Source organism: Falco punctatus (genome assembly GCF_963210335.1).
Source record: "Falco punctatus genome assembly, chromosome: 14".
NCBI classification, from domain to species: domain Eukaryota; kingdom Metazoa; phylum Chordata; class Aves; order Falconiformes; family Falconidae; genus Falco; species Falco punctatus.
The window spans coordinates 21334465-21358180 of record NC_137594.1 but is presented as its reverse complement, the minus strand read 5'-3'; the positions used below and the strand labels follow the sequence as shown (position 1 = coordinate 21358180).

The following is a 23716-nucleotide window of genomic DNA, read 5'->3' as shown; positions in this document are numbered from 1 at the left end:
GAGAGGCCCGTCTCTGGTGGCGGCGGAAGTGGGGCGGGTGGTTCCGGCGAGGCGGTGTGCGGTCTGGCGGGAGGTTAATGGCGGACGCCGTTCCCGCCGCTGAGTATTGACAGTTCCTTCGCCGCCTGCCGCCGCGCCGCCATGTCTGTGGTGCCGCCTAACCGTTCCCAGACCGGCTGGCCCCGCGGGGTGAACCAGTTCGGGAACAAGTACATCCAGCAGACGAAGCCGCTCACGCTGGAGAGGACCATCAACCTGTGAGCGCCGTCTCGGGCCTGCCCGGGCCCCGTCCCGTCCCGCTAGCGAGCCCTGCCCCGCGCCCCCCACAGCCCCGCAGGAGGCTTCCCCTCAGCGCCCGCCGCTCCAGGGCTGCCCCTGCCGGCCCGGGGGCTGAGGGGAGGGCGGCGGAGGCGCGCGGCTGCCGGCGGGGCCCTGCCCGCCGCTCCTTGCCGGGGCCTGCGGTAAAAGGCCGCGCTGAGCTGGAGGTGCTGCGGCCTTGTCGGGGGGGCAGGGAGTTGCTGGCAGTGCTTTAGTGTCTAGAAACAACATCGCAGCCGGGGAGTGTTTAGACGTGGTGTACATGATATGTTTCCCCCCTGTGTGCGCTTCTATGGGGCGGCAGGGAGGGAGGCAGGCGCTTGGCCCAGGTGGGGTTTGAGCCGACCCTGGGTGGTTAGCAGGCTGTGCTTGGACGCACCTGGTGGTTGCCGATGGTCTGGTGCAGGCGTTGTAAGTGAAATGCGAAATAAAATCTGGAGAAAACTTTACTTCTGTCATAGATACAAACTATTTGCTAATAAATATTTATTTGCTTTCTGTGAGAAACCATATGCTTTAGCTTCTTCCAGTAAACTGATGGATGTGTTCTTCACTGAGTACATCTGTCAAGTTCCAGAAACAGCAAATGTTAAGTGTAACAAGTGATACTCAATTTTAGCTATTAATCGCAGATTCATGGGGTGGGTTTTTTTTGGTTTAGCTGAGTTTATTCACAGTTAAGAGTCTTGTGGAAGTTCAAACGTGTATTTCAGAGATTGGAATATTTTTATAATGGTTCTGAAGAAAAGACTCAGCAGGAAGCTGTGTTATCAGCATTGATTTTTTTGGGTTTTTTGAAGTATCAGCGAAGAGTTTTGATGTACAGATTAATGTACCCACATTAGTAAAGTATGGGTTAGCATAGAAGGTTATTAATAAAGCTATTCGTGTATCTAAAAGGGGAAATTAAAAAGAAATGTAGATGTTCTCGGCTATAAGTGGAAGTCGGGGAGTTTGCTAATAAATGAATATGCAGTTAGGAAACTGGTTGTTTTGCCTTACTTCTGAAAGGGCTCTAACACTGGCTTGTGACTTTGCCACTGTAAAACAGGAGGAAAAATTCAGGGGTGGGGGAATTTTGGGGGGGAAGAGTGTATGCAACTTAAATTTGACACAGATAAGTAATGGGGAAAGAATAAATGACAAGGTGCTTCACAAGGAAAGCATTCTCTGTGAAATCTGCTGTTTATTCTATTAATTCAGTTGCTTTATGCCACAAGTTAATAAAACCGTGATGGTAACCTGTGACTGCTCTGCCTGGAACCCATTTTCCTCTCCCTTTTTCACTTAGCTGGGTGATCCTGTCTTCCTCCAGGCCTCATGCTGTCAGATCTTTGTGTTACTTGGATTTTGCTGTACAGTAACGTTCTCCCATTGCCCTCTGTGCGCTCTAGGACTGACCAATTTCTTGCCTAACCTTTCTCTTCTGACTGTTTTTAGCCCCTCTTACCTGGAGAGATCTCAATTTCCACCATACTACCATGAGAGAATGCACAGGTCCAGCACCTAGCCATACAGAGTGATCTGCTTAAACTTTTGCTCTTACCCCAGGCTCCTGGCCCTGCACTTAGACACTCAGCATTTCTCTTCTTCTGTGATCCAGATGTCCGATTTCCCACTTCAAAACAAAACCACTTCTAAAGCTTGAGTTTTTGGGCTCTTCAGTACTTCTGCAGGAAAAAATAGCCAAACCAAAAACGCTGTCCTGTGCAGCTTCCTTCCTTCCCAGCAGAGCTTTTCTCTTCTGTCCCTTTCCCAGCTCCTCTCAGAAGCTCAGCTGCCTTTTCTCTGCGGTGTGGAGATCAAAGAGGGTGGCTGCTGAGTAACAGTTGCTGCTGGTTCTTTTGGCCGCCTTTCCTTCTTTGAATCTGCACTAGCGTGTTCATCAGCAGGACTTTCTGCGTCTCTGTGTATCATGGTGCAGATCTTACTGTGATAGGAGCCCCATAAGTCACAAACAAGAACTTCTAGCCCAGTGCCAAGTGTGTTACCCCTTTGGTCAAGCACAGAAGGTTTTCCCTCAGGGTAGATGCTGCGTCATAGTGATTTAAATTTAGATTTCTTATGCGGTAACGCTATCTTTTTTCACCCCTCTTATAGGTATCCTCTGACAAATTATACATTCGGTACCAAGGAACCCCTGTACGAGAAGGACAGTTCCGTGGCAGCTCGGTTTCAGCGCATGAGGGAAGAGTTTGACAAGATTGGCATGAGGCGGACAGTGGAAGGGGTTCTGATTGTACACGAGCACAGGCTGCCCCATGTCCTGTTACTGCAGCTGGGTACAACTTTTTTCAAGCTGTAAGTATCTGTTTTTTGAATGTAACTTTCAGTTTAACTTTATTGTCATGGTCTGCTAAACAGACAGGCTAGAGGTTAAAGTGTGGCTGACCGATGGGTGTTTTGAATGTGATTCATTTCCTGCAAAGACAGTCTGGGAAACTTTTCTTGAATGGTGGGGTTTATCATCTAAAGTATATTTGCCTGACTGCTCCTGAGTGGGGTGACTTTGTGTGGAACCGACTGGAAATCTTAAACAGTGCATCACTATGGTAATACCCTGTTTAAAACTCATTATCAGCAGTTAGTGTGTTGTACTTACATTGTGAAAGCTGCTACGCTTAAATATGCTTGCACCACAAAAACGGTGAAGTGGAGCTCAAGGAATAAACCCCGGTAAATGCAGAATGATACATGTTTACAAACTACTGGGTGAGCTGGGGACAGGAAGAAAGATAGGCACCTAAATTTGGGAAAATTCCTTCAGTTCGTCTCAGTTCTCGCTGCCAGAGTGAAGTTTTAGTGTTTGGATCATATGGGCACAGTGACAGTGGTGGTGCTTGTTTTCTTTTTAAAACCGGATGGGCCGGCTTGTGTTCTTGCTCTTATGTTTTTAACATTTATATTGTTTGTTCTCAATTTTGTGTGTGTGCATGTAAAATCTAATTTTATACCCAAATTCCTCTTTGACATCTTGATTTGGGGGATGTGTGGACAAAATGGGCTAGACTCTAACATTTTTGCAAAACCATAATGATGAAAATGTGGTTTTAGTTTTTTTCATTAACCTTGCATCAAATGTAGGATAGTTCCCCACATGAGTTTTATTTTCTGCTTCCTGTATGTTTCAGTGAGTGCTGTTATTGAGATAAAAACAAATACAGTCAGTGCTTACAACTCTTTCTTCAACTTCTGGTGCGTTTATACTGTTCTTAAAACGACCTTTTAAGTGACCCAGTTACTATCATCTATATTGTTACAGTTTTTCCTGATGATGTTAAAGTATTTTACCTAATAGCTATTTTTTATAAGGGACATACAATAGCCTTTTTACTCGTGGTTTTGGTGCCGGCTATCAAATTAACATTCTTCAAATTCAGCAAAGTTAGATTTGGAACTTCTGACCTACGAGCCTTGAGTGAATTTGTAATTCTTGGCCTGGAAGCACATCCAAACTTACCTGTGAAAGTCGGAAAATGCAATAAAACATAACTTTAGCTTTCATTATTGATTATTTCAACAGACCTGGTGGTGAACTCAATCCAGGAGAAGATGAGGTAGAAGGGCTCAAACGCTTAATGACAGAGGTCTGTTTTCTTTTGTTATGTTGCTATACTGGAATGTTGGATTATTTTAGAGTTAATAGAAGGAGGCAAAGCATTAGTCTCCTTACTGCTTCTGTTATTTTGATGCTTTTGCGATGTTCTTGGGTAGTGAACAAATCAAGCAGTAAATTTTGGTTCCTCTGCATCATGAGTGTGATGGAGTAGTGTAGTGGCTGACCTCCTACCTGCTGCTCATGTCCTGTGTTCATTTGCAGCTTTGCTTTTTTGGCTGGCTTCAGGCAAATGAGTGTGAAGATGGGCAGTAAAATAGGTTGTGAGACAGAACTGATGAGGACTTGCCTTTGAGATAGTCTTCCCAATGCACCAATTAACCTTCCATGCTCTCTGAGTAACCTAAATTAATTCTGTCAGATAGCATAACAATGCATTTCATTCTTTCCACTGGTCTGACAGGACTCAGTTCAGCTGAATACAGCATGGAATTTGAAATGCTCCCTAAAGTGTCCTTGTCCCATCAGGTGAGGCTTTTACTAAAAAATGTCACTTTATACCAAAATGCTCTAAAATTCTATTAAAAGCTGTTCCAGAGCAGTTCTAAATTACATCAGACCCTTATGACAGCAAGTCTTCATGCTTCCAGTATATGTTTTGTCAAAAAAAAATTGACTTGGGTGGTTAAGAGTTTTGACTGTAACGGTGATTTTGGTAGATACTGGGTCGTCAGGATGGTGTTCAGCAAGACTGGGTGATTGATGACTGCATTGGTAACTGGTGGAGACCGAACTTTGAACCTCCACAGGTGAGTATTCATGTTGAGATTCATCTTCTTCAGTCAAGTATTGATTGTACTTCCAAACCCCTTCAACCTGCTGGTTGAGCTTGTTGAGTACCTGCTGCACAAGCAGTTAGTTTTTCTGGTTTTTACCTGTTTCATCTCCTTTCTGTGGCTGAGGAGAAACTGCAAACTTTTTTTTTTTTTCCTGGTAACTCCTGTCTCCCTCCTCTGACCCATCCTGCTGGATGAGGAACCACTGGATATCACAGCTTCCAGTCCTCTGCTGAGTCAGGCACAGCATTTAAATTCCAGTTGTAGCCACAATGGAAACTTGCACTGCTGCATGTGGAACAGAAACCCTGCGAATAAATTTGTCTCGCTACCCTATTTCTAAATGCTTTAATACTGAGAATGCTTGCTCAGTTTGCTGTTAGGTATTTCCATCTTACTGGGTTATTTTAATTGTTAATGATTATTGGCACATCTTCAGTGTAGAAGAATGGCTGCAGAAGCATGGCCTTAGAATCTCTGAAGATCTGCACAATCCAGGCCTGGTATTAGAATAGGCCTGTAATCAGAATTGTACTGAAGTTGCTGTGCTGAAGTTAACAAGAAAGGTAGCCTTGAGCTATTCTTGAATCCTGGGACCAAGTAATTATGTTGTGCCAACAGGCCGTGGCTGTAACAAGATACAGCTACTGGGAAAGCAGGTGCAGGGCCAAGAAAGATAGGGACCGGTATGGGAAAATAGGGAGTAACAAACTACATGGCTGAAGCACAGCAACACAATTAGCTACATGGATAGAATGCTTATTTTAGTCATGATAATTAGGGGTGTGAGAACCGCACGTGTTTAGAGACTACTAACCAATTATATTTCTGCTTTACAAATATGCATGTGTATCGGTTCTATATAAGTAGTGTTAGAAACTAATAAAGTTGAGCAAGATGCATAACTCATATTGAGCGTCTTCTTACTCCGGCGAACCCTTCTTCCAACACTTCAGATCCTGTCAATATTTGTGACAGCAACAGTGTTCCTTTCAGAGTACTTTCTTCTAAAAGTGGTTTTCCATACTTGGGGCAGTGAAAGAACAGTATATGACACTTTGAAAGCTTGCACAGTGCTTGATAATTTATAAAGTAGCACTTAAGATTGCACAATATTTTCAAAACTCTGTACAACCAATTTTTTTTTTTCTTCCAGTATCCCTATATCCCAGCTCATATTACAAAACCAAAAGAGCACAAAAAGCTTTTCTTGGTCCAGCTTCAAGAAAAGGGTAAGTGTTTGTTTGCAGTGAAGGATTGTATTTGTGTCTAAATGCTTGCATTTCACAGAAGGAAACGTGGTAGCCAGTTTGTGTTCATATGCTTGCAGTTGTTTATAGTTAATACTAAAAAAGTTAAACGTCGACATCAGTTTTACAGGTAGGTGATCCTTTGAATGTGAGTTCCTAGTAAATTCTCATTCCTGCTCCTGCATCAGTCTCTGTACAGGCGTAGGACCCCCATATTGAAATAGAAAATGGATAAACCTGCTATAGGTAGTGATCTTGCTCTGAGTTGTGTCGGGGGCAGTGATACCTTGGCTGAACTTGTGGAAGTTTTTTCTTATTAATCCACTTGTATTTGGTTTTAGCTTTGTTCGCAGTCCCAAAAAATTACAAGCTGGTTGCTGCACCGTTGTTTGAGCTCTATGACAACGCACCAGGATATGGACCCATTATTTCCAGCCTTCCTCAACTTTTGAGCAGGTACATTACAATTTACTTGTATTATAGTTCTTGGGAGCACATTTGCTGCAGGACGCCAGAGCCAGGCTAGGCACTACAGGAACCAACTCAAAAAGGTTGCATCTATCTCAGAGAGCTTAGAATCTGCCTCAGATGAGAGGTAGTGGACAATTTAGAGGCACTGATCACAACTTGCTAGCATCAAAGTCCTATCTAGCAGTTGTAGCAAAGGAAGATGTGAAAGATAGTGAGGATGAAGCTGTGCACAGGCTGAGGAACAGCAGTACAGTGTGAGAGTAGAAACCAAGTTGCATGTTTGAAGCACAGTTAGGTGTGCACATTATTGCAGCTTTGTGCTGACTGCACGTGGTGGGTTTTTTCAGGCTCCATGAAGTAGGGTTTATAACGTGTAGCATCTTCAACACAAGTATCTGTAGGGACAACCGTATTTTTCCTTCCTTTTCCTGATGTACATGCTCTTTGGCCTTCTTACCTGACTGTGGCTTGCACCTCGGGTCTCCAGAGCTCGCTGGTCTCACTGGTTTCTGTTACTTCAGCAAATATTCAGGAATGCTGGCATCCTGCTGCCTGTCGGCCCTTACTTGGGAAAGTAGTTCTGTCATCCACCTATTCTGATGAGAAATCTGTTAGCAGAATGTCAGTGCTGGTGTTGCCCATAATAGGCTTGTATCGTGCTGGGTTTTTTCCTCCCATCTAGCCCCAGTTTTGGCAGTTGTAGCTACGGGGGATTCCATTTCCCCCTGCTCTAAAGACAGCAGATACTTTCTCCTGAGTACCAGCAGAAGACGGGCTATCGTGCAGCCAAACAGCAGTTTGGTACCAGTGCAACAGAGCCATCCCAAGGCTGGACATCGGGCATTTGAGATGGATGCTTGCTTTCAGTGTGTGGACGCTGTTTGTTGGGAAAAACAGTTGAGAAGAATTCGGTCGTCTGTTGAGTATGTCCGTTTGTTGCCCTTGGACTATATAAGGTTGGCCCCGACAGCAGAAAAGCTGTGGCAGAGTTGCTGATGGGGGAAGGTAACTCTCGCTGGTATTTTCCTATCTGTGAAGTTTTCTTAAGGGGTGAAATGTTAATAAATCTGTTCTTTGGCAACCTTAAGACGCAGTCGTGCAATGTGAGCATAGGATTGGCTGTTAAAATGATGCTTCCTGCTATGCAGTAAAGCTGTCTTACTGAGAAATACACTTTTGTTCTGGCAGGTGGAAGCTTGTCAGGAGCACCAACAAAACATTTGGTTACTTATTCAAGAATGTCACTTAAAAGAATTAAAATTTCTCACTTGGTATAATCCTTTTAATTTTAGGTTCAACTTTATTTACAACTGAATTCCTGTATACCTGGAGAGTCTGATAGAAGAAGCCGTCTCTGTGAGCACAGCTTTAAAACCTAGAGAAAAGAATACGTGTGACACAAGGATTTTTTTTTTATGTCATTCTTTTCCTGAAGGCCACTAAACTTTCTATTGTATGAATAGAGAAGTGAGTATCAACTGTTTAGTTAGTAGGATGGCGATGTGGTATCATTGTTTTAATCGCTTTCATTGTAATACCAATTTTTTTTTGTACAACATTAAACAAGATGGTTAAGATTCTGTTTGTCTTGGGTTTGTTTTTTTGGGGGGTTTGGTTTGTGGTTTTTTTCTTCAGCTGTCTCCTACTTTTAGGTACATATTTTAAATTAATACTTCCCTTCAGGAATGCAGAAGACCTTGGAAACAAGAGGAGGACCTAAACCATTCAGGGACCATTTGGATGCTCTGATCCACATCTTTGAGCAGATAATTAGTCTGAGGGAGAAATTAAAACAGTATAAGTAGGTGTGATATGTTTTTGAGTCTTAACTTGGAAAAAAGAACTGCTGTTTTGAGGGAGTACAAGTACTTAAAGGCAAGGGTAGCCTTTGCTCAAAGCTTGCCAGAACTGACCTGGAAGCATTACTGTTTGTGCAGGGCTTGGAGGAGTTGTGACGTGTAGCTTCTCCCTCTGTGCCCCTGTAAGAAAATAACAACCCAACAAATTCTGTTGAGCTGGCCTGAGATCCTCTTAAAATAAGGGAAGTGAAATTAATGTTATATCTTTTTCTATAGCTACAGGACAGCATTTGGGTCACGCTGAAATGTTTTGCCAATGCCTTATGCAAGTGGCTCCACGTTATCCTGAGCTGTTGTAGAGCAGTATGCTGTGCCATCCTGCCAGGGATACCTGTACTTCTGCTTTTGCTACTCAACATTTCAGTCTCTTGCAGCTAGTAAATATTAACCTTTAGTAAATATCAGCCTTTATAGTTTTGGGGGTTTTATATGCTTGGCTAAACATAAATTCCAGTTGGATGTGTCACTTCCTAATACCTTTAGCCTTCCATAATTTTGCTTAGTAACTCTTCTAAAGACTTGTTTCCAAATTGTGCCTCTAATCAGAAGATGCGCTGTTGCTTGTGCGCTGTCCTCTTCTGTGAGGGCATAGTTGGGAAAGCACATGTTGCCAAGGGAGCTGGGGCTTGCCAAAGCGCTTGGTTCCGTTGCCAGTGTCTGCGGCCGGCGGCGCCCGTGGGGTCCCGCTGAACACCCCCTGCCCCCCGCGCCGGGCAGGCTGCGGGCCCAGCTCCCCCCGCCGGCAGGGCAGCGCCGCCCGGCCGTGACTCAGCGCGCCGGGCCGCGGCGCTGGGAGCCGGGGCGGGGGCTCGGGGCCCGTCCCTCCCCCGGCCTGCAGCGGGGGCGGCCCGGGCCGGCCCCGGGGAGGGGCGGCGGGGCGGGCGCTAGGCCGCAAGGGCCCAGGCGGCGGCCGGGCGGCGGCGAGGGGCTCCGCGATGCCGCTGCTCTTCCTGGAGCGCTTCCCCTGGCCCAGCCTCCGCACCTACACGGCGCTCAGCGCCCTGGCGCTGCTGGGCACCGGCCTCAGCGCCTACCGCGCCCTCAGCCAGGCCCCCGGCGGCGCCCAGGCGGACGGCGGCGCGGCGGGCACCGAGTTGGCCGAGCCCCCGCACCGGGCCGGGCCGCGGGCCCTGGACGTCGCCTACTACCTGCTGTCGGACAGCCTCTGCGTCTGGGTGAGCCCGGGGGCGGCCGAGCCCGGCGGGGCGGCGCGGAGGGCCCAGCGGCCTGTCCCCGAGTCGGGGCCGGGGCCCGCACCGAGCGGCGGCTGGCGGGCGGCCGAGCGGCGGGGCTTGGCTGCTGGCGCTTGGAAACCGCCCTCTCGGGATAAGGGGGGGGTCCCCGGCGGCTGGGTGGGCAGGGGCGGCTGGGCTGCCCGCTCGGGGCCGGGCTGGGCTGGGCCGGGCCGTTGCCTACCGGCGGGGCCAGGCTGCCTGAGCGCCCGCCGCCCCGGTGGGCCTGCGGGAGCCAGTGCCTGCGCGGCCCCGCTCGCCACGCGTGGGGGTGGGGGGGTGCTGGGGGGCGTGGGGGGGTGCTGGGGGGCGCCGCGCTGGGGCTTCGGGGAGAAACCCGCGGCGGAGGCCCCCAGGTGCTCGGGCCCAGGCTCTACCTGCTGCTTGGATTTGTTTTTTTTCTTAAATAACACTTAAAGCCTTGTGGGCAGGAGGAAACACTGTCACCGTTCAAGGGAACAAAAAGAAGATTCTCCCTCTCTTTAAACCCAAACCTGGCAGCGGTGCCTGAATCGGGCCTCACTCGTTCCGGTGCTGAGCACCAGGGCTGGGCAAGGGGCTGGGTGGGCACCCCGGGGGGTTGCTTGCCAGCCAGGGCCTGGGCACCCACCTTGCAGCGGCATTTTTGGCTGGGGCTGGCGTTGGAATATCCCGGACGCCTCCAGCCTGCTGAAACCTGGTCCCAGGACCTTCTGTGAAGAGCCCTGGAAAAATGTACATCCTATAGAAATGACAGGGGGAAGCTGCTTCGCCACCGCTGCTGCCCCTTGTAGTGCGCTGCCTAGGTCAAAAGTTAATTCCAAGTGGCGTTGTCGGATGTGAGCAGCATTTTCCCCAGGTTTGTGCGTTCTGCTCCATTTCCCCCGCAGGGTTTAGGCAGTGCTGTTTGGTATGTGTCCAGGCAGTGGGAATCTTGTTCCTCTTCCTTCTCATCCACCCTATGTTAAACAAAATGAGCATCTTGGTGATCTGTGAGTTTCCTCCTTGTGTTCCTTGGTGCTAAAATTCGCTAATCTATATAAACTGAGTTTATTTCAAAGAAGTAGCTTAGTTTGTTGGCTATATTGGTGTATCAAACTGACTGTGTTAATATTTCTAGAAAAAAAAAAAAAGTTAGGTGACTTATCAGCTACTGTATGTGTCTTGGAGGAGGCCAGGCTTAAATTTCACCAACAGCCCCCCCCCCGCCCTCCCCAGGGATCTAATACTGTTCCGTGAACAATGGCAGGTTTTGTTAGACACATTCATTCCCCTTCTCTCTCTCCACCCCCGCCAAACTGGGCAAAAGTACTTGTCGCTGACTGCTTGCTTTCTTTCCAGGTACTAGTGAACACTGCCTGCTGTATTCTGGTGTTGGTTGCTGGGGTAATCCAGCGTGTGGTGTTCGGTCCTCTTCGCGTCAGCGAGAGGCAGGTAAGACAGCAGCGCATTGCCTTGGATGTTGTTGCGGTTCATAACTCTCCTGGTGTATGACTGGTGTGGGTTGTTTTCGATATGGGATTGCTGAAAGTACGCAAGAAAAGAAAATTTTAGAACAGCGTAAACTTAACTCTTACCGTTTGGTTAGCCAGTATATCCACAGCCGCAAGCTTCTGGTTTATTTCTGAGGGGGACTCTTCCTTTTCACTGTCGCTGTTGTATTTTATAAGCCCGCAGTCAGCTTGAACATCCTGCTTCCTTAACTTTGTTAAATTTCTTACTAGTGCACCTCGTTTCAGAACACTCGTAACATGCCTTCTTCTCTGTCCAGTTTGCGCTCGGCAGCATTTCTCCACGGCGTTTCGTAGTTAGGTGTCGGCACTGGCAGTCTGAGTTCCCTCCTGTACCTCGCTTTGTGCCTTGGCTGCTGGAGAAGAGCTTTCCATCCCCACACGCTGAGTGGGTGGTTATCTGCCCTCGGGTTTAAGAGGGGGCAGCAGGCATATGGCCAGAGGAAGGAGGTGAGCAGGGCTGAAAACTCAGCCTGTTAGTCCCACTCTTGGGCTAGCTGGGAATGTTTTTAAAAATTCAGCAAGGGAATCATTAGAGCCCAGGCTTTTTCAAAACAGGATCCTGCAGAAGATAAAAGCAGCAGCAGTACTTTGAATAGTATCTGTATATTTTTTTAAAAAAGAAAGGCAAATGCCTAAGTTCTTCTGTGTAAATGCAGGAGCAGTGGTTTAAAGTGTGTTCACATATTTTTTTTTTTTAAAAAAAGCCCATAAATGCAGTTCTTTAGGAGAAATCAGGCCATGATGATTTTTGACATGCAGAACTGAGGCACATAAAGCTTCATTAATAACCATGGATCTCTCAAAGCCTATTGTATTTGTGATTCACACCTCGTAGAGCCTCCGAGTCGAAGTGCATTAAAACCAAGGCGCTGTCAAACTGCGTTGGGCCAGATTTTCTTTTCAGTCCGTGTTGACTGTCAGGATGTGGGATTTTAACCGGTGATAATTTCCAGGATGTTCTCTAACTGCTTAGAAACTGAAGTAAAAAGGAGTAACGGTGTGGATCCATTTGTGTTTGGACAGTGGGAGTTATGCTTCAGATCTCATGTAAAGGAAAGCTGGTCGTTAATATTGGTGAGCCAAAATCGGCAGCATCATGAAGGAATTCTGGGCCTGTTTTAACTACACTCCTGATGTTTTCATTGTGTTCTTTAACAAAATACTTTATTTCATAAATTTTTTTATCCCCAGCGAACTGGCTTGCTATCTGCTGCTTGAGACTGTCATATTCTTTCTTTCATACTGCGTGTGCGTGGGAATAATTTCTTTTTCATTGCTCATCCATCTCATTCTCCGCTGTAGGCATTGTGCTTTTTAAGAACAGACTTTGTCATCTTTTCTTTATCATCTGTACTTTTGGACAGGTTTTTGGAAGCAAGGTGCTAGGCTATTTGGGCATCTCTCGTAACTAACCAGGGCAGTTCTTCCAGCAGAGGACTTTACGTTTGTGGCCCAGTAGTTGTGTTGCTTGGGCGTGGAGAATCGACCTGAGATGGAACTTGGTTTGTGCTAAGCACTGTTCTGGAAATGTGGCAGGAAGCTGCGTTGTGCGCTGTGTCGCACAGTTATGCTGTGGTGGTACAAAAGACTAGATAAAGACCAACAACCCCTAATATTTCTAACATGTTTTTAATTCAGTGAGAGTCACGTATACTATTCAAGGTGTGTACGTAGCAGGCTTTTGCTAACCTATTGTTGCATTTCTACTTCCATGTCTTTTTCTTCTCCTTTCTCTTTTTCCCTCCTCTTTCCCCTGCACGTGGATTGTCAGTGCTTTCACTACAGTAACCAAATCTCTTCCTTTACAGCATCTCAAGGATAAATTCTGGAATTTAATTTTCTACAAGTTCATCTTCATTTTTGGTGTGCTGAATGTCCAGACAGTGGAAGAAGTGGTGATGTGGTGCCTCTGGTTCTCTGGACTTGTATTTCTTCATCTTATGGTTCAGCTCTGCAAGGATCGCTTTGAATATGTAAGTTTTGATTAAAGGCTGTCTTTTAGAACATGCAAATTCTGATTCTGGTTCAGGCACTGGCTCATGATAGGTTACAAAGGCATCATTTTAAGACTCTTTCCCCGCCCTGTGGTGCTGAACACGTGCACCTCCCAGTAGCTTTGAATACTTGCTTTAAAGTGCAATGTCAGTCTTACTCCTTCAGTTTTCCCAGGAGACAAATGAAGTTACTGATTTTCTTTGATAAATTGCTCCTTATATGTGCCCTGTAATTACTATTACGTAACTCTGTGAGATGTCTTCATAGCTCTCCTTAGTGAAGAAACCTTGACAGCAGAACATCCCTTAGATTGGTGCCCTTTAGGACTGGTCCATGAAGCCTGTTTCCGTGGCTTCTGTGCTCAGGTTTCAAGCTCGTTTACATCTACTAAATGTTGACTGCCAAAGTCTTTAAAATACACTGTGCAACTTTCTGCATAAGCTATGTCCCAGTTCCTGTTAATGCCAAGAATAAATGCAGTAGAGATGCAGAAATTGAAGGCTAAGCAAGAAAGATGGAACTGGAGTTTGAATGGTAAGTCTTGCCCTTAAGCATCTATGATAGGCATGCATTTTCCTCAGCTCCTCTGTCCTGGAATAAAAGTTTGAACTAAATTGAATCCATGAATTTGCTTTTGGTAGCTCTGTGCTTAGCAATTATTTTTTTTTTTTTAATTAATATCCAGTAAAGCCTGTTAATTCACAGGTAGCTAAGCACTAACTTGAAACTAGATTGGTTGGGGTTAGGAAAACTGAGACAGAAGGGAACAAGGCAGTCATGTGGTATTTTTAGTGTTCAGAAAGCTGTGGAAGAACAAAGCTCATGTGGGAAGCAATCCTTATTATATTCCTTTTGCATTCAGAGCATGTATCGTTAATTCTTTACTTGCATAAATGGTACTTGTGTGAGCTGCCTTGCAGACTCAGGGCATGTGGAACTGAACCAGATATAAACAAGGAAGAGAGAACCAATTATAAAACAAAACATGGGAGTCAACTTTAGCAGTCGGACCGGAGTGAAGCTTTGGGCAACTCCTCCTTTCCTGGTCCCGTTCTTCCCCTTCCTGCCCTGAAATAATGGCATGGACTGCCTAAATACTTTGCCTCTTGGGTCATCTTTGATTTAGGCAGCCTAGGTGTAGCCTACCGTTAAGGTACTTTAGAGAATTAATAAGCAATGAATGCTATTGAATGAGACCACTACTTTCAGTAGACTCTGATCAGCAGTCTCTCTCTGCAGTTTAAATTTGTGGGGGAGATGTCTCTCTCTTCCAGAAGAAAACAACATTGGAAGAACTAGAGGCTGTAAGATAAAGCTGGACAGATTCAGATCAGCTGTAAGGTGAAAAATTGGAGGAGCAATTACTCCGGTTTCTCAAATACTGTATGTTAAGGTTAGGTGTCTTTCTAAAACGTGTTCATTCTCAGCAGATGCTGTGGGTTTGATGCAGAAACTACTGTGAGAAAGTGGCCGTGGTTCCCTTGCACAGGTGATCTAAAACGTTAGATCAAATAATCGTAATGATCACTTCTGGCTTTAAAAGCCTAGTGAATGTAAATGACAACAAGATGAACAAGGCTTTGGGGATGGTGTGTGGTTTTAGCTTTATTCTGCATCATTTATTTCCGCATTGCGTGGTTAAGGTTGTGAAATCGGTTTTATTCTAGAAAGCAACAGATTTTCCTGAACGAGGACTTGTTTGGTGAGGTGACTCTGGAAGGCAGGGTGCATGACGTGCTCCTTTAAACCTGTTATGTTTTTGTGTATTTGTGTTGCAGCTTTCCTTTTCTCCTACCACGCCCAAGAACAGCCACATCAGAGTCCTGACCCTGCTCATAGCCATACTCCTGTCCTGCGGCGGATTAATAGTCATCTGTGGTGTTATCGGCTACAGCCATGGCATGCACACGCTGGCTTTCATGGCAGCAGAGGTGAGACTTTCTTCATACTTGTCGTGGTCTCTGCTTTTCACCCCTCGCTTGGGGGTATTTTGCCGCGTGGTGGGTTTTCTTTGAGTTTCCGACAAGGAAGAAACTCCGAAGACGCAAACAAGCCCTCCCTTGCTGTAGGGTAGTTGCCAGATCTGCATGCTTTTCTCTCTTTAGAGTTTAAGCCTGCTAAAAATCTTTGGTCTGAAGAAGAGAATGAGGGGATAAATCTGTAAGATAACACTGAAATCCAACAGCAGCCTCTGAAAGAGTAATGGTTGTGCTTCCTGAGCATTGCAAGAAAGGTTAGTTGAAGTTGCTGCTAGGGAGAGGGAGGCAGTGTGTGTGAAAGTGTAATGTGCACCTCAGCCTGCTGCTTCGAGGGTGTATTTTCCATTTCATTTCTCCCCAAAAGGAGTGAGACTAACATCCTTTCCTTAAGGCATACTCATGAGATTTGCTTATGTTTTTGTAAAGGGTTGTGTCTCAGCTGAGATGAGCAGTGTGTGTTCGTTTAGTCCTGAACTCTTTGTGGTGTGGAGTAAACAGCAATATGTTTGTGGAATGAACATCGGTTTGGTTTTGATGTTGCAGTGGGTTGTTGCCTGAGGAAGCGGTAAGCTTAAACAAAGGGAAGGTAACCAGCATAATTGCAAGTAAGTTATGTTAGCACATCCTTAGTTCAGATAACAAGTCGCATGTTGTATTTTTCTTCTCCTATCTTGAATTTATACTTGGAATTAGTGAGGAGGGAAGAAAACAGTCGGCTGGTGGTAGGAGAATATGACACTGGTCACACCACCGTTCATTTATTTAATATGTCAGTTTACTTTCCCTAAATAGAATATGCAAGGATTTGTAATTCCACAGCGCAAGGGTATTGACAATTTGTCAGTGTCTCTAATAGGTGGGGTCTCGGTGATGCATCTCTTTATCTTGGCTTGGCAGAAGAGTGTATCGGCCTGATACCAGCATGGGGTAGGTTTATCAGGGAGTGTTAGGGTGCCAAAGTGTTGCCTTGTTAGTGCTGTGCTGTATGTGTTTTGGGTTGCAGGATGGTGCTCAGCTGTTTGTTTCAGTGGGAGCTACTCTCTCTGCTTATTGAAAAAGGGGTGGCTTGCTCAGTGTCAGTGTATGGTCCTCAGCCAAGCGGTGGATCCACGCAGCTTGCTGTGCTGCTGGTGGACAGCAGAGGAGATTTGTGGGGAAGGGTCTCCTACCCTTGCTTGCACCAGCTGGCCCTTGAGGGTATTCCTGAGCTGAGGGTTGCACAAGCCTGTTGGGTTTGATAGCCTCAGATGGACTCTGGAAAGTTGTCTGATCATTTATTGAACTCACTTACACTTTGGCCTCCACCATATCCAAAGGCAACAAGTTCCACGTTTAACTCTGCTTTGTGTACACAAAAGAGCTCTTTCAATTGTTCTGAATCTTCTGTCTGATAATGTCCCTGGCTATCATCTAATACATTTACGGTGGAAAACTACAAAGAGTTGTACCCTTGTTTACTCTTCTTCATACCGTTTGTGGTTTTATAGATCTTTTTCCTGTTCCCCTTCTGATTCTCCTTCCAGGCAAAAGAATTCTAGTCTGCTTAATCTTTCCTCGTATGAGATTTTATAATATCTTGCCCTTTCATCAATGTTTTAAGTATGTCCTGTATGGATTGGGCGACCATGAGGAATTTCCTTGATTTTAATACCCAGCAGTCACGTAAGCGGAGGAAAACTTTTAGGTTTCTTTCTGTACAGGTACTGGCAGTGACACCTCGTGGCAGTCGTCAGGCTCTCAGCAAAAAACATTAGATCTTACAGACTGAAATGTTTTTGTGGTGGTGGCTTGTGTGATGCTGTTTGAGAGGGACCCTGCCAAGTGTATTCCGTTAGTGTCTATTTAATTATATTAAGTTACATTAAGCTATTCATCTCTCTCCTGACTCTGCAAGCATCGATTTAGCTTGATGCCTCAGGGTTTTCAGTAAAGCAATGTAGATGTTTTTCTCGGGTTTTGGTTAGGCTTCCCCTTGTTTGGTGGTGTTTGTCAGCATTTTCTTTCCTGCAAAGGATGGATGTGAAATGTGCAAATGCCCAGAGAAGGCTGAAGAAGGGCGTTCTATATTTTTGAGTAAACAGTAAGCTTTTTTTGCCTGAATATATGTTATTCGAGAATTATAGTGCAGCAAGTAATGTCCAGCTCATCAATCTTTGCACCTTTTTTATTGTAAAAAAAATTTACCTATTCCTGGAGCAGCCATCCTCTGATCCTCTTTTGTGCATCTCAGTTAAGGCCAAATATTAATAGTGACATTCAAATCTTATAATTGTACCTTACAGATACTAGTATATTTTCCTGTACAGCTTCTCACGCTGCATCTGTTATCTTAGGGTTTGAGTGCTTTCCAGCTGTGTGCTGATCTGCGTGGCTAGTACCTGCCAGCATCACAGGGTCTGGGGGGGGTAAGCGGTTTGTTTCGAGCAGAGCGAGAGCCCTTGAGGTGTCGGGGCTGAAAATGGCCTGCTGTACATTTAGAACCTCAGATTGTGGAGCTGTGTAACTTGTGGTGGGGTGGTGTACTTTCTGCAAAGTATTTCTCGTGTCAGAGCGCTGAAATGCATTTCTGGAAGCTGTGGAGGAACCTGAGAAAATCTGCACTAGCTTATCCTTTTAATTTTGATGCTTTTGCTGCCTCAGCACTAACAAGGGTAGATCATGTCTTGGCAACATTGACTTCTCAAAAGTTGCAGAGGCTACACTCTTCAGGTTTCTGCCTGGCAGCTGCCTTGGAGACTTTATGCCATGTGTGCTGGGTTTGGCACAGATTGGTGCTCAGCAGCGTATCCATCCAGCAGCTCAGGTGATTGTTCTGTTTCACCACTTGCATGGTTAGAATTTGGACCCGTTTTCCTCTGCGGTCTGCCCAAAGTTCCTCTGTAGCCAAAAAGCTGGTGTGAACAAGGTGTCATCTCTCTGGTACCACGTGTGAGCTAACAGGAGACGGAAGAGGGTCTCGTGTGCCTCGCGGGAGCAGCTACTGTGCTCATTTAACTTTTTTATGAAAGATGTTTGTGATGAGAACAGCACACCGTGCTAGGGGACATGCTGTTACCTTCCTGACTGGTTTTTTGTGTTACTTGAGTGATGTGTACAACTTACCCTGAAGCCCTTACTTGGATAAAAGATTGCGCTGGTGTTCAGGGAGTCACAGGAACCACTTGGTTTGAATACCACTAGTAAACAGTAGAGATGTTGGATTTTGATAAGGGTTAAATAAGCATAGAAGCATTTTAAGACTGCTTTTTACAGATTGGAAAAAATGATTCAAACCAACTGTTCTATCGCTGTATTGGGGAGTTAGTGGGTTTTATAGTTCTTCTGTGCTGTTTTTAGTACGAATGCTGAAGGCATGCCATCAGACCAGTTTTACAGCAGTGGTTTCAGTTGCTTAGTGTAAACCCCCTGCATCTCGGTGTCAGTTGGCCCCTGCTAACTACTGGGTGGTGTGAGCTGTCTCCCAAGAGGTTTGTCCTGTCCTGTTTTCTTTTACTGGGAGGGTGCAAGGAAGGGCTGGGGCACCGTGCGTCTGACAGGTTAGAGAGAGGTGCCGGGGCCTCGTTTCTCAGATGATAAGAGCCTATAGAAATGTGGTTAGGTGTTCTGGAAATGGTTCTTTCTGGTGACTCGTCTTCACACTTCTGGTCTACTTAATATTTTCTGATATACTCTGGTTTTTTCTCTGTACTTAGCCTAGAGAGGTAAGTATGATTAAAGAGGGAAGTTACTTTGCAGCATTCATATCTCAGCAAAGGGGGAAATTATTTGAAAGTGCTTCCATAGTTCTTCTTCAAATTCCTGCTAGTAATCAGTTCTTTCTTGAGCAGTGGGATGAGGAGAGGTGCTTGGTGGAGTTGTGGTCTTGACACTCAGCGAGTGATAAGAATAGAAGATAATATGTCCGATGTAGCAGGGGAAAAAGTGAGGCTTAGCAGTGGTACTAGTGGGTGCTCCAAGAGCATTGCGTTTTTGAGAACAATTTCCTCCTTATTTATTTATAAGCTTCCTGTTTGTCACAGGTATATTGAGCACATAGTCGTCTGTAGTGACCATGGGTTCAGAGGAACTTGTTAAGCTGCAGTGTTGTGTTTTAGCCCTGTAGCTTCTGCCTCTGGACCGCCCTCCCTACCAGAATGTTATCAACATATCTCTTTTTTTTTTTTTTTTTTTCTTTCCCCTCCCTGCCTCTTCTGTAGTCTCTGCTTGTGACAGTCAGAACAGCTCATGTGATTACGCGGTGAGTAGCTTCTGTTTTATAGGCTGGTGTTTCAAGAAGGTATTGTGTATAGCATGTTGATTTAAAAGGTGTCTGTAATTACCTTGTTGAATTGTAAATGCATGGACAAAGGTGGTTAATGTTAGCCTGTACTATTTTTAAGCATGAATTTGCAATGCCTGGATAGCTTCAGTGGGTGCTAGTAGCTGGAGGCATGGATTAAAATGGATTTGGGCTGCTGTATGAGGGTTGCTACTTAATGTCATCCTGCTGGGTTTCTTTTAAGATCTTAATGTCAAGAACTTTTGCTTTGAGAAAGTAGCATACGTGTGTATCTGTAATGCCCGTGTGTACGCACATGTAGGACACGACGTGTAGCCCAGAACCTCTTTGCCCAGGTCACCACTGGCATTTCAGGTCTGTCACCAAACTGTAATGCCTCACTTGAGGAACAACTCATATGCTGAAAAATGTGGGTCTGTAGTTACTGTAATCCAAAGATTGGCTTTCAGTATATGCAGGAGTTAATGCTATATCTTCTCTGTCAGCTGGTGGTATGTGTAATGCCAGTTTGGGCTAGGCATTGATTGATTTTTGCCTTTTTAAAATGTTGCTGTTTGAAAACAGTAGCATTAAAAAAACAGTCCCCCAGGAAAGCACAGAATATGGTCACTGGGCTTAGGAAGGGCAAAGAACCCATATCCAGAAGTTGTTTGAAAAATGGATAGAATAGTTTGAATGCTAGAGATACTATTTAACAAAAAAGATAGAATAATGTTAATTTCCATGCTCTTGCCAGATACATAATTCATCTCTGGGATCTCAACCATGAAGGAACATGGGAGGGCAAAGGCACTTACGTCTACTACACAGATTTTGTCATGGAGCTAACCTTGCTTTCACTGGACTTGATGCATCATACTCATATGCTGGTATGAAATCCTGGACATAATGTTGAGCAGTTAGGCTGGCCTTAAAGGGTACTGGGTATAATATAATATTTTATGGGTTATTTTTTTTTGCTTTGCTTATTTTAGGAACCAAATATTACAGAGAAGTTATTTAAATAAAGAGGAAAATGTAGTGTGAGGAGTTCTGGCATTCCTTCCTCCTGTGTAATTGGAGTCCTCACAAATAACTTTGTTATGGAGTATTAACTACTGTGTAATTACCTGTTTAATAGGTGTTTAATTAGCTTTGTTAATGAGTAATACCAGCCTGAATAATTTTCTTTGGCAGCAGGGGACATTAAGCTGAACAAAACTGAATACAGAATCCTTTATAAATGCTGTGCTGCTGAAGCTGTATCTGAAGATGTAATGAGTAGTAATACCTGTGAACATGTGTGGTTAGTCTGAATGGTCTCAACACAAGAAAAATTCTTCAGTGCTTGTTTCTCGATTTCCTTTTCTCTTAAGACCTGATGCAGTTTCTTGTGGTGGTGGCCACTTGTTTCCCCTGGTGTTTGCTTCTAATAACTGTTCTGTTTTTTCCCCAAGCTGTTTGGCAGTATCTGGTTGTCAATGGCGAGCCTGGTGATTTTTATGCAGCTGCGCTACCTGTTTCACGAGGTTCAGCGAAGAATTCGGCGGCATAAGAACTACCTGCGTGTGGTTGGAAACATGGAAGCTAGGTGAGCCTCTCATTTGCTCTGGGATCTTGATGTGGATCCTGGAGAGAGGATCCTGACGAAGAAGTTGGGATTCTTTTACCTTCCTTAGATACACAGTGGTGTGGTGTAAGCCGGAGAGATGCAGTCTTGCAAATTTCGCTCTTAAGTCTTTACATTTACGGTGTACTTTTACCCATTTTATTTGTTACTGGGGACACGTGCAGTGGGGTTGGACTAGGTGACCTTTAAGGGTCTCTTCCAACCCAAACTATTCTATGAGTCTATGTAGGATTGACTTTTACAATAGCAGTATTTCTGGTAACGTGTTACGGGCCACAAGAGAACTCCCCTGGTCCAGTATTTCTTCTCCTCTATTCTCTTGTATCCTAGCGTGGTGGGGTGACATGAATTCTGCAGACCCCTGCCGGTGTTGGTTGTCAGATACTGTCTTTGGCTATGATAGAAAAATGATCTTAATTTCATTGGCCCATACTATTCAGTTACCGCCTGAAATTAAATCAAAATATTAATTAAAACCAGCTGAGCTTTAAGTATGTATTTATTAAATCTGAAGCCAGCTCTAAACAGACTCTGTACTTGTAGGGGAGCTGCGAGCACACTGGGATTACTTCAGTCCATCCCCGTGTAGTGAGGCAACAGAGAGAAACGGAAGGGCCTGCTAAAACCTAGCGTTGTGCCAGATGCTACTGTATCTCTCATCCAATGTTTTCATAACTCAGCTATGTCCTTAATAATTTTAAGAGTTACAGAGAATTTTGCTCTTTCTGTATGTCACTGTACCATTTTCATTGTGGACTTCAGCGGGTTTGACTGGCTGTGATGCCTGCTGCTGTAGTCCAGATAGAGAGGACCGACTTCTCTGGAGATTGCCGAGGTTTTCATTGTGACAAGTCATTTAATGGCTCTGATACCAGGTTAAGAGCTGCATAGTAAAGTTTATCCCCAATACATTATTTCTTTTCAGTAAGGTGCTGCTGCTGAACCCCTTTAAGCTGCTCACAAAGCTGTTTGAGTTGCATGTGACTCAGACTTCTTGCCTGAGTGACTTGATGTGTTTTTGTCATTCTGATTGTTCTGGAAGAACCACATTCTAGCTTCTCCCTGAAGCTGCCGATGGCAGCGAGCTCCCTGTTTTCCTGTAGTTGTTCTTCAAGCGTATTGCACACCAGCAGCACCTCGAAATGGTGCTGTGCCGCTCTTCTCTGTATTGTCCATGTTTGGGTACTGTGTAGTAGCTCTTGCATGGCACTGTAGTTTAAAAAAAATAAAAAAAAATGCAAAACAAAACCAAAAAGCAACCTGAAGACAAATGGGGATTGGCAAAATCTGAGGCCAAAATTAGTCAGACCATGAACGCTTAGGGTTTCAAGAAGACATCTTAATGGGTGCAGCTATAAAAACTCATTTAGAAAAATGACGTAAGCTGAATGTATGCAGATTATAAGTTGAGGCTCTCGATGTAATGGTCATACTTCTTGGAAGATACTAAGTCAAGGCTTTGTGTAGTTAGGGTGTAAGTGGAGATGTGCAAAAAAAAAAAAAATGCCCGTAAGAATGCATGGGAGGGATGTGTGTGTGTCTTTCTTTGCAGTGTGGGTCTGACTTATGGAAAAAAATAACAAGCCTGCTGGCACACCTTTCCCAAGGAAAGGTTGAGGTGGAGGATAAGTTTTCCTCTGTGCTGGGAGGCAGGAGGCCATGCCAAGCTGACGAAGTCATTACTTCTGTCTCTTCCTTTTTCCTCTTTGTAGGTTTGCAGTTGCAACACCAGAGGAGCTAGCAGTCAATAATGACGACTGTGCCATTTGTTGGGACTCCATGCAATCCGCACGTAAACTGCCTTGCGGCCATCTCTTCCACAGGTGCGTTTCTGGGGTGGGGGAAGGTGTGCCTGACTGTAGAAGGGGAGGGACTGAAAGTTACAGCAGGGTAACAATTACAGAGCTATCAGCCAAGCTGTGGATGCTCTCCCACCGAGTGGTCTTGGTCTGCTTCTAATAACAGAGTACAAGTTGTGTTCACTTGACTCATTTTCATGTTTGAGTTGCTTCACCTGGTGCATTTTGTTTCCCCCCAAACTAAGAGCATGTGTCTTGCCAGCTGATGGGTTGGTGTTGCCTTATGGTGTCTCAGCTGCGAGTCTGTACCCTGCCTTGCTGTGTAACTGCTTGGTAAAGTGTGCCCTTTCCCCCTTTACTTCATCCTATGCATCACCTCTTCCGTGAGAGTGTGTTGCTTTTCAGATGAGGGAGAAAAATTGCAGTTGGATTCTTAAATACATTTCAGATATCAGCTTGAAAGAGAAGAAAATGGGGAATATTTTTATACAGTGCATCCTTGCACGGTGATGGGCCCCCCAGGAGGGTTGTGGAGGCCAGGTCTGACTGTCTGATTTCATGGGAGGATGAGTCTGTCAGGGCTGTAACGGAGGTTAATCACATTAGCTGAGGAGGTCCCTCAAGCAGCTGGTGGTTGGAACTGGGAGGCTCTTGGCCAAAGGATCTCTCTGTATACTGGTTTTTACACTCACTCAATAGTGAGTAGTAGCAGATGCTTGTGTAGACAGTGTGCTGAGCTAGATGTGATTCTGGTTTTTTCTTAGATCTTTTGTAGTAGTGCTTACATGTTCATGCTTGTGCTTAAAAATGAAAGGAGATGCGGGGATAGAGTCAGGACTTCCTGAAGTGCCATGTGGTTAACACGCATGGCCAGTTAAATTGTCCCTGCGGTGTCATATGAGCAAGTTCTGTGCTGCAAATAGCTTTTTATTTTTCTGGTAACTGTCAAACCAGAGGTTATAATCTGTGTGCTAAATTGTTGTCATTTATGACAAACCTTGCCATAAATATTTATCTGTGTTCCAAGAAGTCTCTAATGA

At 45.1% G+C, this 23716-nt stretch overlaps 2 protein-coding genes across 3 annotated transcripts in view; both read left to right on the top strand.

Annotated features, from left to right (window-relative positions):
• The first annotated feature begins 23 nt into the window (after nucleotides 1–23).
• Nucleotides 24–8011, top strand: NUDT21 (nudix hydrolase 21). Its single transcript, XM_080411162.1, has 7 exons — nucleotides 24–257; nucleotides 2419–2619; nucleotides 3842–3905; nucleotides 4594–4683; nucleotides 5867–5942; nucleotides 6302–6416; nucleotides 7724–8011. Exons 1-7 carry the CDS (start codon nucleotides 142–144, stop codon nucleotides 7743–7745), a joined length of 684 nt encoding a protein of 227 aa, XP_080267288.1. The 5' UTR covers nucleotides 24–141; the 3' UTR covers nucleotides 7746–8011.
• Nucleotides 8012–9115: 1104 nt separating this feature from the next.
• The window catches only part of AMFR (autocrine motility factor receptor), a 30453-nt gene continuing 15852 nt past the window's right edge, over nucleotides 9116–23716 (top strand). Inside the window, exons 1-8 of one of the 2 annotated variants that reach the window (XM_080411133.1) lie at nucleotides 9116–9465; nucleotides 10843–10935; nucleotides 12824–12988; nucleotides 14789–14941; nucleotides 19186–19226; nucleotides 20005–20137; nucleotides 20705–20838; nucleotides 22590–22700. In XM_080411133.1, coding sequence (XP_080267259.1) covers nucleotides 9226–9465; nucleotides 10843–10935; nucleotides 12824–12988; nucleotides 14789–14941; nucleotides 19186–19226; nucleotides 20005–20137; nucleotides 20705–20838; nucleotides 22590–22700 — 1070 coding nt within the window. In that variant the 5' untranslated portion in view covers nucleotides 9116–9225. The remainder of the gene's footprint in view (nucleotides 9466–10842; nucleotides 10936–12823; nucleotides 12989–14788; nucleotides 14942–19185; nucleotides 19227–20004; nucleotides 20138–20704; nucleotides 20839–22589; nucleotides 22701–23716) is intronic. The other variant, XM_080411132.1, reaches the window with a different exon arrangement.